Source organism: Anas platyrhynchos, chromosome 3 (genome assembly GCF_047663525.1).
Source record: "Anas platyrhynchos isolate ZD024472 breed Pekin duck chromosome 3, IASCAAS_PekinDuck_T2T, whole genome shotgun sequence".
Taxonomy (NCBI): domain Eukaryota; kingdom Metazoa; phylum Chordata; class Aves; order Anseriformes; family Anatidae; genus Anas; species Anas platyrhynchos.
In genome coordinates this window covers 114,379,985-114,398,150 of record NC_092589.1, presented here as the reverse complement: position 1 = coordinate 114,398,150, position 18,166 = coordinate 114,379,985, and the positions used below count along the sequence as shown (strand labels likewise).

At 39.8% G+C, this 18,166-nt stretch overlaps 1 protein-coding gene across 2 annotated transcripts in view; it reads left to right on the top strand.

Annotated features, from left to right (window-relative positions):
- Positions 1-5,043: 5,043 nt before the first annotated feature.
- LOC101803749 (opsin-5) overlaps positions 5,044-18,166 on the top strand; it is a 30,163-nt gene continuing 17,040 nt past the window's right edge. Inside the window, exons 1-2 of one of the 2 annotated variants that reach the window (XM_021267766.4) lie at positions 5,044-5,476; positions 16,193-16,345. In XM_021267766.4, the coding sequence (XP_021123441.1) occupies positions 16,207-16,345 (139 nt within the window). In that variant the 5' untranslated portion in view covers positions 5,044-5,476; positions 16,193-16,206. Of the gene's footprint in view, positions 5,477-16,182; positions 16,346-18,166 lie in introns of those variants that run through there. The other variant, XM_072036524.1, reaches the window with a different exon arrangement.

The following is an 18,166-nucleotide window of genomic DNA, read 5'->3' as shown; positions in this document are numbered from 1 at the left end:
CCTTAGAGGCCAAAAGATCAAATTCTGATTTTTTATTTACTTGCTTTGAACGGTGACTTGAGCCATACTGTTCACTTGAATGCTCAACTGAGAATTGCACAGCACAGAGACAATTTCAAAGATAGGTATCCCAAATGAATGAAAAATTGGATTTTGGTGGTACGTTGATATTTTAATCTGAAATCTGTGAATGAAAAGTATCTGTGAGGTTTTGGTAAGGATGCATATCATATGCATATTTTGATCCTTTTTACTTAAGAGTGCGGATTCTTTTCTTGGTTAGGACTGTTAATGTAAACATATTCTTTTCCCTCTCATATATTTGTTTAGCCATTCAGATATCTTCGTCATTAAAAACAACAACAACAACAACAACACAACAACAACAAAACAAAAAACTGGACAACACTATTTCTAAATGTAACCACTTTCCTTCCTTCCTTTAATTTAGCTTCATGGTTCTTTATTTAGAACAGAGTCTTTCAAACTTCACCTTACCCAAGAGAGGACTTCATGGGTAGTTTTGAGATCAGCAGATTTCTGCTCTCTGGAGATGAGAAATTTTTGGATGTGTCTTCAATTTGTTACTGGACAGTGCAAGAACTGCATAGAGTCCTGAGTGGCTTGCCATGTCTTCTCAAGCTATACAAATCCTTCTGCTAAATTATTGTGCATTGTTTTAAAACTCTGTATCTGCTCCTTCCCAGAAATCTGTAACCTCTCAAGAGCTTTCATTTTGATAGCAGCGGACTGACTGATGCACTTGCATCACTGTCCTTTGCGGTGCAAGGTGTCTCAAGGGTTGGTCTTTGTGGGGAAGATCTCAATGTCAGGAGCGTTAGAGCTCATCCAAGTGACACGTCAACAGGGAAGGGTTGGACATATGCACAATTGCTCCACTTGACAAATTGCGTCCAAGAATTAATATTTAAAATATCACCCAAAGTGGTATTAGTAGGTTTATCATAGTCAATGACTCAGTTAACGTGTTTTGGCAGCTAGTAGATGAGGCCCCAAGAAAGAATGGCACCCACCACCACTGAGCTCTTCTGTGCCTTAAGCTCTGCACTGGCATAGGATTAATTAATTCTGTCACGTGTCATGATGCATGACTTGGAGGTATACACAGCCTTGCCCTCTAATGAGCCCTGGCATTTACTTCTCAATGAGAGAGTGTGAGTGCCCTAAGAGTAATTAGGATGGACACATCCTGATGGATGAGGCTCTTTCACTCACATTCTCTTTTTTCCATTATGTGTAGCCAAGCTGAAGCTGCATAAGCAGAGTAAAAGTTTTATGCCAGCTGATCAGTGTGATGTTAAACATCAAGGCATGCTATTTTTTTTTTTTTTTTTTTACAATCATTTGAATGAACAGGCTTGCAAGGCAACCTGAATTTGGCACATGGCCACAGTTACTCTGAACCAATGTTCCATGCGCTGCACCAAGAATACTGCACAGTGGTGGAAATGATTCAGTTCACAGGGGCTGCATTGTGCTTCATGCTGTTTGTTGAAAAAGTACATTACAGTGCTGATGTGTACCAGTAACCGAAGTCCTTCTATTCCAATAATATTTTTGAGGCTTTTATATTAAATTATTAATTCATTAAAAGGCTGCTCTAGAAATAGAAAATTTCTATGTACTTGTAGGCTGAAGGATGTTTCTCTTCTCTTCTCTTCTCTTCTCTTCTCTTCTCTTCTCTTCTCTTCTCTTCTCTTCTCTTCTCTTCTCTTCTCTTCTCTTCTCTTCTCTTCTCTTCTCTTCTCTTCTCTTCTCTTCTCTTCTCTTCTCTTCTCTTCTCTTCTCTTCTCTTCTCTTCTTTCTTTTTTTTTTTTTTTTTAGTCCTTTTATTTTTCTTAAGAAAAAAGCAACTATTCCGTCTTGTGTTATTGCAGGCATGCTCATTATTGACTTTTTGACTTTCATATCTCTGTTCATGACAGTCTTGACATGAAAGGTAATATGCTAACTGGGTTCTTCCAAGCTTAGGAAGACCAGCAGTGTCTTGGTTCTCTCCAGCCAATAGACCATATCTGATCACTTATCTTCCAGATATGACTTTTTTTTTTCTTTCCCTCCAAGGTTCCTGGAAAAAATTGTCCCATAAATTGAAACTCAATGTCTTACACCTTCACTAAGCCCCGCTAAAGTAGTTCATCAGTCAGTTCACAACATTCGCATTGGTACCACATCCTAAGCGTATCCTGCTACACTCAAAATATTGTTATGGAACTCATATACACATATAAGAATTAATGACTAGTCCAATTAAAATAAGGCAAAAGCTTCTACTAGCACTATTAAAATGATACCCATGCATCCACAATCTAAATAATTTAATTAAAACTAAAGGTGTGAAATCACCAGTGTAATTAATAGCAATATACAGGCTACATTGTCTTATTGCTCTTACTCTTCTCCAAGCTACCTTCTCACCCTTGTGGTTGCCTGTGGTCGCCAGCTGAGGATCATCAAGTGCCAGTGCCTCAAGTTACCAGAACTGCTGTTGATGGCAATAGTTTGTTCACTTCAATTTTGTGGTTTGATTGGGGGTATTTTATACTGTTGTTAGCAAGCTTCTTTTCCAGTGATCTATGATCCTGCACTATGCTAGGATTTTCGCTCACATATTGGAATTTTGCCTTTTATGATATGACTAAACCTTACTAAATATGAACAAGTCCAAGGCTTAAAGCCTCTTAGCATGGTTTGTGGTTAAAAGAATAACCATCTGACTATTTGCATTTGCTATTAGAGGTCAGTCACCCGACTGCTTTGCTGCTATAGCAAGCAAAGAAAGTCAAGACCAGTTAAGATGAGGGCTAAGATCAGGACTTGATCTTAGAGCAGCAAGCCACATACCTCACTTGCTGCTAATATCATATCACCAACACCACCTGCAGTAAAGTGGGGAATAAACTCCATTCTCTTCCACTGCTGCCTTTTGAGAGTTGTTTGCCATGATTTCTGCAACACAGAAAGCAAAACATTTCTTGATATAGCGGTAATCAAGAGATAAGTGACATGTCCCAGAAGGACTTCAGTTTATAACTTTTAATGTATGACTTCATAGCAAATATCAACATATTCCTTAAAAGTGATTTTATAGGCCAGAAGCTTCAGTGGGACCTGAAAGTCCAATTCTTCTGGTACTGCTTTGGAGGAGAACCATGCTCCTGTTGTCTCCTGTTGTCTTCCAAAGGTTCTTAGCCATTAAACCCATCTTTCCCTTTTCCTTCTTTTACCCATTCTCTGTTTTTTCCAAGCCCTGATCCTTTTGTGATATACCACTCTCTTCAACCCTCACTAAATGCTGCTGCTTATCACTCTGCTACGTGTGGATGTGAATACAGTGGAGGTGAGGAGAAATGGGACACTGTGTTGCATCTGCCTTTGGGACTCACTGCGTACAGAGCAGCCAGTTACCTTGGTCACCTCTTGAGGTTTTCAGGGGAGCAATACAGCATTGTTTTTTTTTTGGGGGGGGGGGCGGGTTGGAGCTTATCAACCTGAGACTTTTTCTGACATCTGCAACTGCTTTGGCACACTGACAGTCTGGAAGACTGAAATCTTACCTAGTGTGAATTTTCTGTTTAGAAAAGCTTGTGTTTTTCACCTTTCTCTGCCCTGGTTCTTCACCCTGTAAATAAAAGATGGCTTTAACGATGAGCATTTTCTGCAAAGCAGCTTCAAGTCAATTGAGCGTGAATCTCTGTGTTCCTGTTAATTCTTTAGTGGACAGTCCTGATGTCACTTGCCACACAAGTTTTTTTGGTGCTGTAGCAAGGATTTTGTGTCAGCCAGAAAGTAACTCTGGAGTTCCATAATCCTTCCTTTTATACCCTGGGCTGGAGGATCTGACCCTTCCTTTTATACCCTTCCTTTTATACCCTGAGCTGGAGGATCTGTACCTGTGCAGAGCCAGGCAAAAGCTGGTGAGGCTGCAGGGTAACTGGAGGTGAGCTAACAGGTGCCAGTCTTTAACTTTGATCTGAGCTAAAGTGCATCATCCCTCTAACATATGCTTCCTAAACCCTGAAAAGGAGAAAACATGCTGCTTTTCTTTTCTATGTAGCCATCAGGGAATGATACTCAGCCTTTATGTGAGACTCTTCCCTGGCTCAGAAGAATCTCCTGATTTCTAGAAGCCACCTGCTTCCTTCTATCTTATTTTGACATCATACAATCCCTTTTTATCTTTTACTTATGGGATACAACTCTACCACTTCTCAGGAAGTTCTATTTATTTATTTTTTTTTTAAAGAAAAAATGTGTCTTAGTCTATATTGATTTTTGACAATAAAGCATCACTTGAATTAGCTATTTATGAAAAACTGTCAGTGACTTCTACAGCCTCTCAATCTCTATCTGATGGTAGGAAGGTAACAGGACTAGTCTCTGGTTACAGAGCAAGTACAAATGCTCCCTACAATATTATTTCCACATCCAGGAGTGGGTTAATTTTATTGTGTTACCCAGAAAAGTGCTTCTTGACCAGGCAGCTGATAAAAACGAACTGATTCTGTGAGCCAGAGTCATGTAGGATCACAAATTTGGCTTGGTGAGGGAAAATCTGGGACTCATTCTTGTATTTCATAGTTGTAATTATTTATTTATTTATTTATTTTAGGCTTTAAACTTCCTGTATTGTATTGTTTTATTTACTGTTGTGCAGGTTGAAAGTCAGGACTTCAGTTAATACAAAAATATTCTGACTTCTGTGTGGTAGTGATGATTTGCACACATATTCTCACTACAGCCCAGTTTAAAAAATGTCTGGATGTGATGGCAAACATGAATGAAATGCAATGCCAAAAGAAGCTTTTATTAACTCTTTGCAAGCACCCTTTAGGCTGGCAGATTTGTTTCCCCTTTTACCAGAAAGCAAGAATCACTTGATGAGAAAACAAACCAAAATGACAACAACAGAAAACAAACCGAAACAAAATACAGAAAGCATATAAGCCTTCAAGTTTAAAAGCCTCCTCGGTTTGGTGGCATGGGCAATAGGCAGGATTACAGCTGTGCTCGCAGGAGGGCTCCGGCAGCATGTGACATGTGGCTTGACAGAATTTGGCCGGCTCCGGCAGCTCTGGCTCACACCCCTGCTTCTGCGCTGGGGTCACTGCAGCTCTGGCAGGCTGATGGACACAGACATAGGGGCTGCATGCTCTGGAAAGTGATTTTGGTGCTATAAAGTGGAGGACCTGCAGTGGCACTGCTAGGGAGAGTGAGAGGAAAGGAGAGCACAGCCTCCACAGCCTGCCTGCCCAAGTCGGGAGCGAGGGGAAGGAGAGGGGTTGGCTTGTCCTGAGGGTCAGCATGATTTTCCCCTCTCCCTCCTGAATGCTAGAACTTGAAACGCCAAGGGCACTGTGGATTTATGCTTTTGCAGATTGCTCTGATCTGGACATTGAAAAAAAGCAGCTGTGGAGCTCTGGGGGGGATGCTCTGTACGGAGTTTGTGCATGAGGTATGTCCTGCTTCTCTTCTTGTTCTTGTAAGGGAAAATGCTGAAAGTGGAGGTGTGTGAGTGCAAAAAATGTAAGTGCAAAAATGCATGCAGATGTGTACAGGTGGATGTCTATACAGGTGCACTGTCTATATTCAATATATCCTTAATCCAGGTCTGTATTTATGGCAGCTTCACTAATAGTATCTCATAGAATCCTCTTGATTACCTTTCTACCTTTCTTCTCCTTCCTATGGAATAAATCATCCTAGGAATGAAGACTTTAGGGTGTAGCCTTCTGAAAGGTATTTGAGAACGTCAGAAAAAAAAAATCTGAAAGTTTGATATTAGTGTCTTTCTTTCTTTCTTTCTTTCTTTCTTTCTTTCTTTCTTTCTTTCTTTCTTTCTTTCTTTCTTTCTTTCTTTCTTTCTTTCTTTCTTTCTTTCTTCTTTCTCTTTCCTCTTTCTTACCCTCCTTTTCTCCCTTTCTTTTGCTTTTTCTTCTTTCTTCTCTTTCTTCCTTCTCTCTTTCTCTCTTTCTCTCTCTCTCTCTCTCTTCCTCCTTCCCTCCCTCCCTCCTTCCTTCCTTCCTTCCTTCCTTCCTTGCTTCTCTCCTCCACCTCTTATGATGTTAATGTCACTGTGTGTGTGTGATATAACCAGAGATAATTTCATGATGTAACATGCCTAGGAGACAAAAAGGCCTTTTGATAAGTATTTTTTAGCATTTCTGGAGATCTGTAAAGATCTGACACTAACTTTACTGCAAAATTTGGAATGAATTTGGAAAAGAACATATAATTTCTGTCTCTGAGCAACATGAAGAACATAAAATATTGATTGGATTGTTTGAATACAGATTATACAATTGATATTGATTTGATATTGACTACTGGTTGATTTTAAAGGACGAGATTGAAATGGACGTCCCATAACACTCTCTTAGAACAAGAGAGAAAGTATTGGCAGAAATGGTGTGTTCACATCCCTTCCTCACAGCTTTGGCTGCTGTTCATGAGGAGGAGGCGATCACCAGAAACTGTAAGATGAAGTCAGCACAGGGATGTGATGGCATTTAATGCCAAAGGGAAAACAAGCTCCTGGTATTTAGAAGAATTATGAAGTCATTTCAGTTGCAGAGTAGTGCTGAGGTACATCTGAGAGCCAGGCATCGTAATAGCCTAATTAGCCAGCAAATCCTAATATCTGCATGTAGTTTGGAAGGGAACAGGCTGTGTTTCCTTGCAGAGCTGGGTGCAGGAACTGTGTTAGCCTGGCTCACTGAAATTTTTGGTGCCAAACTACTGGGTGCTGGTACACAGGCAGCACAGGGACAAAATTAACATCAGGCTCAGCCTGTAATAGGAGAGAGATCCAGCAGAGAGAGGGGGAAAGCAAGTTAGCATTTCCAAGCTGCATTCCTAACCACTGACTCTCTATATGCATGCATGTCGATCACTCTGATTAGGTTTGTGAGCTGGAGAATTGTTGCCTATATATTTACTCCAGGCTTATCATACAGCCTTAGTGTTTTATATAAGTACAGAACAGATGGGATTTTTTATGCTGGTCAGCCAGAAAACCATTCTCCCTGGGACAGGATCAGTCCTTTGTGTGTCACCAGGGCACTTGTTTGATGGACAAACAGCCAGCAATGTTGAAGCAGAGGGGTAGGATCTCCTCTGCAATAGTCCAACACCTAAAAGTGTTCCAGGATGTTTCCTAATGTGAAATAACTCTGAAGTGAGTTGGGACTGCCTTTCTATTTTTCTTTATCTTGGCTTATGTGAAATGTCTTTCCTTGCTGCACGTTGTCCTGTAGTGCTACATTGGGGTGCTGCCCCCTGGTCAGCACCAAGTACCTGCTAAAATTGTTCTGGATGGATGACTTAGCTTTGGTTTTGGTGATCCATGTGCTGTGGCTGTGACTTCTTTTCCTTTCCTTCTAGGCTGTCTGTGCTGATTACATAGCTCCTATATGTGAGCAGCACGTGCTTTTTTTCACAAGGCAGCCTGTGGAAAGCAAGGAGTGTGAGACCTTTATGGCTGCAGGCTGTCAGTACCACAGAAATGTTCATATGCAATAAAACCTTTGCAGCCTATTCACATGCTATGAAATGTCTGCTCTGTTTTCTTTCGTTTAGGCTCAGGCTTAAAGGTACACCCTAATTCCTTCTGCAAGGGTAAAGGGGGCTAGTGCCAGGTATCTGGTGAGTGTAAGTCATCTCACCACCAGGACTCCCAGGAACATTTTTTCAGGGATGTCCCAGCAAAAAAATCTCAGCCCTGCCTGGCCTAGAAGCGGAGAAGGGGTGCATGCCCTGAAATTTGTAGGCAGGAGGAATTCAGTCACGGATGTAAGTAAATCCTGGTGTGCCAGAGCACTCTGTGGAGACAGAGCAGGAACACACACCTTTTCCTCCTAATACATGTATGGTGGCTTTCAAAGTTGAAGAATTTTGCAATGAAGATACAAATGCAGAGATGAATATTTGATCCAAGCAAGGCCCCTGGTGTAATGTGTTCACCTTTGTGGGCAAGCTGTGAGTGAAATTTGGGTGCTGCCTCCCATGTCCCTTGGTGGGGGGTACTGGAAATGTACTCAGCTGTGGGCAGGGGCTGGGGTGTGGGGTGCTGCAGTAAGCTGGTGTGGTGGCAGCATATACCACATATATGTGGTGCTTTGCATTTAGGTGGTCTTAGGAATGAAAAACTCAGGCAGAAGTAAATTCATGTCATTGCTTGTCAAACGATTTCATGGTTCTTGTATTAATTTTTATTCCCAACTCGAGACTCTCTCAGTGCTTCATAAGCACTCCAGATAAAATATTTCTCGAATTTCAATTCATGTTCTTTGGAATCCCTCGTAGCACTTTCCTCTTTCCTTCCTGCACGTACACCTTCTATGATTCATTTAGATTTTGTGATATAATATCACAATGACTTTCAACTTTTTCGGTGTCCCTAAGGAGCACTGTTGATGCCTAATTCTTGCCAAAGTAATGACAATCGTCACTGACAAGTGCACTTCTCCATAATGTGTATTACCCATTCAGGTCCCTTGAGTTGTCCTTCCTTGTGCCCTGGTCTACTTATGCCTCATTTTGCATTAACAAATATTATATCTACGCTGGATTCAGCAGTATATTGAATAAGCAATTATGCTCCTAAAATAATGAAATTAGTCCTTTACATCAGTGCTTCCCAGAAGGATCTGCCTATGTTGGAAATCACGATTTGGGGGGAAGATCAATGTCCCTAATCTAATATTGGGAGTTAAGAAGTGAGTGGTCCCAAGTTTCTCTCTGACAATTTTAACTAACCTCAGGAAAAACGTACCTAGGGAGGCTTTGAAATTTCCATTATTAAATGTTTTAAAGAGTTGGCTGGACAATCTTCTGTAACAACATAGCTGATTTCAACTCAGGATAAATCCTGGTTAAGAACTGCATGTCAGTTTGAAGTCCTCTCCAGCCTGTTTTTCAGTGGTAAGGTTTGTAATGGTCGCATGCCAACAAGATTGTTGCCCTGTGTCTGGCTTCTGGAGGGCACAGGCAATCCAGGAGGTTCCTGGGATGCATTGATGACAGCTTCCTTCTCCAAGTGATAGAGGAACCAAAGAGGAGAGGTGCTGTGCTGGACCTCATTCTCACCAGCAAGGAGGGGCTGTGGGGAATGTGAAGCTCAAAGGCAGCCTTGGCTGCAGTGACCATGAGATGGTGGAGTCCAAGATCTGGAGGGCAGTGAGGAGGGAGCACAGCAAGCTGGACATCAGGAGAGGAGAATTTGGCCTCTTCAGGGATCTGCTTGGTAGAGAACCATGGGACAAAGCCGTGGAGGGAAGAGAGGCTCAGGAAAGCTGGTTAATATTCAAAGATTACCTCCTCCAAGCTCAGGAGTGATGCATCACAACAAAGAGGAAGTCAGTCTGCTTAATGTAAATAAATCATTCAAATATCTTCCATAGATGCTGTCCTAGGAAACAAACAAACAGACAAACAACAAAAAAGGCAAATACTTGCTTCAAACACAGCCTCAGGTCTATGACTACATCACCTTCAAAATCATACTCTGCTGTTACTGGAGCATTATTTAAAAGCATTGCAAACCTTTACCTCTCTTAGGACAGCCTGTGGTTTATATTAATTTTCCAAAACAGCAGAACACATTATTACTGTTCATATTGCTGACTTGAGTGCTGTTACACCACCCCCCATCAGTCCATTGGCCCACCTCTGCTGTAGATACAAATTCACTTCTGGGGGAAGAGGTTTAGCAATTTACTGATAATTGGCTTTGACAGAAGAAGAGATGAGACTGTAGTCCCATGGTGTTCACAGAATGGAAGGAAGGAAGGGACCTCTGGAGGTCACCTTGTCCAACCCCTCTGCTCAAGCAGGGCCACCTAAAGCAGGTTTTCCAGGACTGGGGAAAGATTGCATCAGTGATTTGAAGCTGTTCAGGTAGCAGATATCAAGAAGCTCCTGCCTTCTGCAGATGATGTTGTCAGGGCAGATGCAACCAGTTCAAAGGCCGGAATTTTCTTTGGGCATGGAAAATCTCATGCTATGCCTGCAATGTGCCAGTCACAAGGTATCTATGAAAGCCTTAAACCAAATGTCAGTGCCCAATAAATAACAGGCACCCGTCAGGTTCATTCTGATTGCTGTAACTCACCTCCACGGAACACCCTGATTATTATTATTATTATTTTTTTTTTTTAAATTCCCTGAGATTTTTCTATTTGTTCCTTTGTTGCCCTCCCTATATGAAGCAGCGAGCAGGGAAGTGGCTGCTGTTGTGTGGTCTGTTCCTTTCCTTCAGGACATGGGGGTGATTTGTCCTTGCATTCCTTGGGATAAGAAGAGCCTGGCCCAGCCACAAAGGACATGGTGAAACACCACAGAGAGGAACTGAGAAGAGAGCACGGAGCAAAAGTGATGCAGTGCTGGCAAAATGGCATTATTTAAACCAAAAAAATAGCCCCAAATCTCTCTCTCTCTCTCGTCTCAGAAGTGTTGAGGGTTGTTATTGCTCTTTTTTAGAGTCTGAGTCAGGATTTTGGATCTCCTGAGATCAGCTCTAGTGGAACAGTTCCATTTTAAAAAATATATTATTTAGAAGTGGAATCGTTTGTATTAATTAAATATGAATTGTCTACAACACAGGAATAAGCACGAGTCCATTTCTCATAAGGAGCAGCAGACTGGTGTCCTTTGTTGTGGTTTTAAATCTGTTTTCAGAGGCTCTGGGGGCCTTTCAGCATGGGCTGTGCTGGAAAGATGATCTGTCGATGAGCTACACGGGCAGGCTGTAGTGTATTGCTCTCTGTTCCCATGCCTTGGTCATTGGAGACCTACTGCAAAGTAGAGTCTCTAGTGTTGTGAAGGAGTAAGAAGGAACTGATCCTTGATAACTGGCTTATTTTCCAGGGCTTGCCCAAATATGCCTGTCACGCCTGATGGAGCAGTTATGTGTTACAAAACATCTTTTGAGAGCTTGTTTTTCAGTCTACTCTTGTTAATTGGAATCAAGGCCTCAGTAAAAATAAACCAAAACAAACCAGAGGGATTTATATCTTTATTCCTTTTTTTATTTTTAAAACAAACAAACAAACACAACCACAAAACCACCAGTGCTCAAAAAGTACACAGCCTTGGAAAAAGGAAAGTCCTTGGCTGGACTTTACCAACAGCTGTTTAGCTCTACAGATCCCCTGCTGTAGGTTTGCTCGTTAATGTAAATATAGCTGTGGACACCCACATAATTACTTGTGAATTTATTATTGCATCAATTTTTATAATCATTGCATTGTTTCAAAACTCAGCAGCAAGTTTTACTGCATACTTTTAAGACCAAAAAGACAGAAGCACTATCTGGGGCTTTGATCCGAAATTTTGATTCCACCTTTCAGCAGGGTGTTTAGCCTGAGATGGGAGTCACATAAATCTGACTCTAGGTTTTCTCCTATCCCTGCCCTTCCAGTTTTGCTATGTGATGTTATATTACATTGGTTGGGCAGATTGGTGATAGGTATTTTCCCAGTATCTACATCCAAAAAGTTGATTTCCAAAAGTTTTCTGATTCTCTATTATGGGAGGAATATGTGACATTTAAATTTTTATTATTTCTGTTGATACTAGATCAAAAGCAGCAGTTTGATGTGACAGAGCACAGTGCTCACTTGAAATATAGGAAATATTAGTTTGAACTTTTAACCTAGCGAATAATTACTGAAGGTGATGATCCCCTTCAACAGGAGTGAGAGAATCTACCTTAGAATAACCATCAGCCTGGTGGGTAAACAAGTTATCTACTAAGGAAAAGACAGATTCCAGCTCATAGCCTGAGTCCGCAGACTTTACACTTAAACTGAGATTAAGTCATGACCATCTTTCTTAAACAAGTCTCTTCAGATATCTTAGGAGGGAAAAAAATGAAGAGGCAAGGTGAATCAAGGCAAGGCAAGGCAAGTATGGTGCTCTGTGATTGTTTTGAGATGAGTTTTCTGGTCACTATTATCTACCTTCTGAAATACAGCAGCTAGTCAGACTGTTGACTAAGGAGGCATGCCACTATCAGAAAACAAGTCTGGAGAAACACTGTCAAACTGGAGAAAAATGAGTACTGAGAATCAGGCAGATAAAGGGAAGAGCAGCATTTGTCACCAGGTGTGTTGGTAAATGTTATCATTGTAGCAGCCAGGATGGATGCAGGAGGAAAAGTCAATGCCCATGGGGGCATTTGCCCGTGTCTCCCATGTCCCATGCTTGCACAACGTGCTCTGCAAAATACAGGGGATGTTTAAAATAAAAAATTATTAAAAATAAAATAGAAATTTAAAACAAAAATTAAATGATTAAAATAAAAATTACATCTGACAATATGAACTCGCTTTCAGCTGACATTGAGAGCTAACTAACTTTGTTATGGAGAATCTGAGAAATGGCTATCACTGGACAAAGAAAAGAGAAAGATCATTCCCTTTTCCCCTATTGAAAACAGTACCCTCTGGCACTAATATATCCTTATAGCTTTTGTCTTTTACTTAATCAGATAAAATTATTCATAGTTTTCATATATATATATTTTTTTAAGACTTACTACATATTGTGAGAGAAAAGAAAGTTAGTTTCTTAATTAACATACTTCATAATGTTATCACTTTAGCTGTGATAGCTCTTTTAAAGTGAGCTCTGCTAATTATTTCTCTGCACTTGCACAGGGGTCCACGGATGTCTTTTGTTTCACTCTACAATTTACATCCCGGTAAATTCATCTGCTTCCAAAAAGGATTGCAAAATTTATATGTGGTCCATGACTTTGCATATAATCCACTCCTTGTTCTCTCTTGTGAAACAGTCATGTTAAAAGCACTGCTGCCACAATAATTTTTGCAGAGGACTCTTTTGACAGCATCTAGTTGTAGCTCCCTTTCTGTGATTCTGTGACATGTGCTGCATACTGCTCATTCTCATACTGGATAACTTTTGCCTCTGAGCTACACCATGTTTTTATTTTTTTCCAGATGTTTTTAGGAAAATGGTTGGTGTTTATATTTCCCTCATTTCCTCGCAAAGTTACGAAAATACTTTTCCCGTTTCATATCAGTTGGCTGTTCTTCATAAATAGAATGCATCATTTTTTTAAATTTTTTTTTGGCAAGCTAACATCAGTTTAAATATGTTTTCTTACTAATTTAGATTAGGGTATTCAAGTTTAGCCTGCAACTGCCAATACTTAGTTTAGCCATGTGGCAGAAAGCATAATCTGAATCTTATAGCTCACCTGTCTGATAACTTGATGTTTTAGAGGTTTACAGGAACCTGAAAACAATGGAGATTGCCACATATACATATCACTTATATCACCAAAGTTTATATTAAAATAACGTTATATGGTCTCTTTCCCTGACTTATTAACTTTTAGAGGCTGTGGATCAGAGCCTTTATGACCGTTATAAGGCATTATAATACTGTGGTGTCTTAAAAAATCAAATGCATAAAACAAGACAAACTAATAGGGTTAGTAGTTCAAATCTTTGCTTATGAAATAATTAATATTGGAAAATATACATCTCCTAAATATACTAGGCTTTCCCTGATAGTTTAAAAATTATCCCCATCCTTAGTTGTTTTTACCCAAGCCTTTGTAGGAATTGGATGCTGATCAGGATTATGGCTTTTCTTGACATGGAATTATGAGAGGCATAATTATTCTGCCTTGTTAATTGCATTCTTTTTTTTTTTTTTTTTTTTCCCTATAAAAGTGAAATTTACTTCTTGAATAGAGTTTCATTTTGGGGGCACAATTACTTCCAGCCTAATCAGGAGGATATAACTATTTTAAAACCATAATCTGGTATTTAAATTGTATATTATATCTCACTGGAACACTTTTTATGTAAATCAGGCAAAGACCTGGTTTTGATCTTCTCATATCTGAAACTTCTTTTACCCTTAATTTACCTTTGCTTAAAGCCAAGATAAGTAGTTTTCTTCTTTTTCTTCAGCCAGATAGAACTACTCTGTAATAACATTAACATTTCCAAGCAGGTAATGACTTATATTGAGAAAAACAGCAATATCTCCCACATTGAAGCTGTCCAGTTTCATCAGCGAAGCCTTCCTTCCACCTCATAGCCGTGACTTGTTTGGAAATCTGCACCTTTCCTTCAGAGGCAGGTTGAAGAGTCTAATGACTGAGTTTCTGGCTAGGGATAGCATGTAAAGAAGTTGAGACTTCTTCTCTAAAGCTACTCTTTCATGCGTGCTTGCAAATTAAATGATATTGTTCTCATGAACAACCAAATAATAAGATGAGTGGGAAATTTTAATATGTCTCAGGAAAGGAAGAAGCCCCAAAACACTTCGATACTTATTTCTATCAAACTCAAACCTTATCAAACCTGGTTTTTCCCATGGAGTTGTAATGTTCACCCAAGGCCTGATCCTCATAAATTGAGTTTTTTATTGTTGTTGTTGTTTATTTGTTTGCTTATTTATTGTTTTCCCCAAAGTTTGAGAGACAGCAGGGAGAGATATATGGGTACTTTAGTTGTAGGTAAGTGTCATCAGGTATGTCTGTGGCTACACAGGGCTGTTAGTGAGAAGACTGTCTGCCTTCAGGATGCAGAAGAGACAGAGAATTGGTTAAATAATGAAATGCTTTTCTAGGGGAATATTGAGTATCTCTGAATTCTTGAAACATGTCTGAACTGCAGCATCTTTGGCTGCATGTTGCAGAGCTCTGATGTGGAAGGTGAGGGAATACACATATATCTGAGATCAAGGAGGTGGGGTAAGTCTTTTTTAACAAAAACACTATTTGTCTTCTCTGGAGGAAAACAAAATGTTAGGTGTTAAAGGCAGCATTTGTTTCTCTCTCACCTTTGCAGTAGAGTTAAATAAAATGATTCTTTCCCCCTTGTCTTGCTTAAATGTGCATGAGCATTCCTTGAGCAGCAGCCTATGAAGCTAACAGTAAGAGCCAGTCTTTCTTCATACCAGGAAATAGGCCTAATTCTGCACTGGCCAGGCAAAGTGAAACTGTTTTTTATTTGTTTGTTTGTTTGTTTGTTTAATATTAAGGGCATCACTGATCTTCTGAACTTTAAGCCCCTGTAAATTAGACACCATTTATCTTATCCAAATCTGATGTTTCTGTCATGGGCATCTACAAAAGAAAAAGATGCTGTAGTTTCCAGGTATCCATGAGGGTGAGTCCTTGCATCCTAATGTAGATACAGAGCTCGATTCAACTGCCTAAGCATGGACACCTGATGTTCCTTTGAGATGTTTAAAGGTAGACACCTTGTTGTGGAGTCCTGCCTCGTTCAGGGTCAAGAAGAGGCACCTGTAGACAACAACCCAGTCTATATTGGTCTAGTGTCAGCCTCTCAACCTGCAAGGATGTCTGCCAGATTCTACATGTATTTTTCCATTATCAGGGTTCACCTTATTCATCTTAAGCTCATTTCACCATTTTCCTCCAACTTAACCAGCCTGCCTAGGTGAGTCTTATTTAATACTCCTGCTGCTTCTTCATAACCATAATACCAATTAGTGTTTATAGCCATAATCATGTGAAGTTATTTACATGAGAACCCAGCTAAATAATTCTAAGGATTATTTATAGATACAGCTCTTCATTTTACTGTGAAATTTGCACAGCTCAAGTCTGTAGACAGTGCCCCTCAGGATATGAAGAAATTGCTAGGACTGTCTAACTGATAATTCCCAGTTTCTCGGGATTATAAGAACAGTGCATATAGATAAAGACATTAAGTTCAGCATGCATTAACACATCGGACTATGAAGCTATTCAGACATCAGCAATTGCCCTACTTCTTTTTCCCAGGTTCTCAGTCTTGGGTCACTTCTGGGTCACTTGTCTGGAAACATGAAGCTCCTTAAGATATTCAGGGAAGGTACTTCAGAGACCCTGGCTTGCATGCCAGAACACACTGGTTTTTAGATATTGTTCGCATGGATTACTATGGTGATTGCAATATGAATCATGACATTCTGGGATAAATAAAGACCTGAAATAAAATATGTCAGAATGCTTTATGCAATTTTGAATTGGATCATGAAATGCCCTGGGAGCTGGTAGAACAGCAATGGAGATGGGAGGAAACATATTATGTATGAAGAAAATTATCTTCACAATTTCTTGTGGCATGTGTTATCTATTGCATACTCTGTTCTTCCTTTTTTTTTTTTTTTTTTTTCCCAGACACTGAGCTGGTCATGAATGGGATGGCATCAGATCACAACGCTTCCTCCCAGGAAGAGTACCTCCCACACTACCTACAGAAGGAAGACCCCTTTGCATCAAAGCTTTCTAGAGAAGCTGACATCATAGCTGGGTTTTATTTGACAGTAATTGGTAATGATTTTTTAATTCAACTTTGAAATATGAATATGTCACTGAATCCTTGCAGGCATTCACAAAGAAGGTAGAAGCTGTAGTGCATTGGATGCGTAATTGCATAGCCATACCAGAAAGAAGAATCTAGGAGGGAGAGGAGGGAAGATATTAGAAATATGGTTAATGTCAACAGACAATGCTGCTCCAGCTAGTCAAATGTGAAAACTAGTGGACCTTCCAGTGAAAAGTGAAGAAACTTTCTATTTCTAATGATAGGTTGCTAGCCTGCAGTTTGATCGTTCCTGACCAGAGATGTCTTCTTCTCTTACACTGTGTGGATTTTCAAAGTCTCTCTCATGTGCCCATGCATTAAGAAAGAACATCCTCAGATGTGTTTGCTCAAACCTTGCTCGGCTCCTGACATCAGCTGTCCTCTGTTACTTACTATATCAAACAGCATTTTCTGCCCATGACCTTCACCTACATTTTGTTTCGGAGTCTTTCCCTGTGTGCAAAGTGACTTTGTAAGCAGAATAAATGCAATTATTTATTGGCTAGTGCACAGAGATGATAGCTACGTTCATTCATATGCCAGGCAGTTGTCATTCAGTTGGGAAACACTGGTCTCCATTACTTCTAAGAATAAGCAAGTCCTTGTTCTTGCTGATTTACGATCTGAGTTTTTGCTTTTTGGGGAGCACTGACTTTTTTTTTTTTTGTCAACGTTTTTGCTCTCAAATACTTGAGCTTCTAACTTGCCTTAGCAGTTGCACTTCTTTTTGTGGTTTTGATTAGGGTTTCCTTGTGTTTATGGCTTTAGCTGATTTACTTTCTCACAGCTCAAACACTGTTTGCTCAGTAAAGCCAAGCCCAGGTTGTGTAACAGTGCCGCACCAAACTGTGCACCAGGTCTCAGAAACCTGAACCCCACAGTTAAAAACAGGATATACAGGGTACTCCTTCCCATTCATTTCTTTTCGGTTCATTCTCTAATTCTACTTGTGCACGAAACACAAAGACTTTTCAGTCCTACCTTCATGTTTCTCATTCACTATTTTGCATGCGTGCCTCTTTTACTGCCTTTCCTCTGACTCATCTAAGAATAATCTAATTTTATTTTCTACTGTGGAAGTCTCACAAAGGCTTGAATAACACTTATTTCTGTTTATGAAACATGCCTTCTGTTTATGTCTTTAGTGAAGAAAGAATTCGGAATGATAGAGCTGATAAGTGAAGCTGTAGCTCTGCTCTGCTTAATATCATTGTGCTGTTTTCAGTATTCATGCACCATTTTGTATGTATCTTAACTCTTCAGATTCTTTATATATGTATAATATAAATAATATTTTTTATAGCTACTGTGCAAGGAGATTTCTTCACTGAACTGTCCAAAATAACCCCCCTCAGGTCTTTTTTTGCTCAGTTAAGCAAACTTATTTTTAATCCCATTAAAATTATGTCAGAGGAGCTGAAATTAATTCTTCCAATGTATACTATGTTGCCTATTTATATGGGCTGTATTTAATATAGATTTTTTCATTTCCAAATAACCCTGCCAGGTGCAAAACATCTTGAAAAGCGGAGACTCAAATTAAGGCAAAGGCAAAAAATCATAAATTTCCAGCAAAAAGCCAAACCCCAACCATGCAGGTGTAGTCTTAAGTGAGGAGTGTGAGGAGACTGTCTTTATAGTTAAAAAGGGTTTATAAATAACTTATCTATTGATTATATGTGTAACTTTTTTCATTGCAATGATTTCAAGCAATCATTTCTTGGTTGTTGGTCAGCCGTGCCCTCTGCCATTTCAGCTATGGCAACTGGTTTCATGTTTTTTAGACC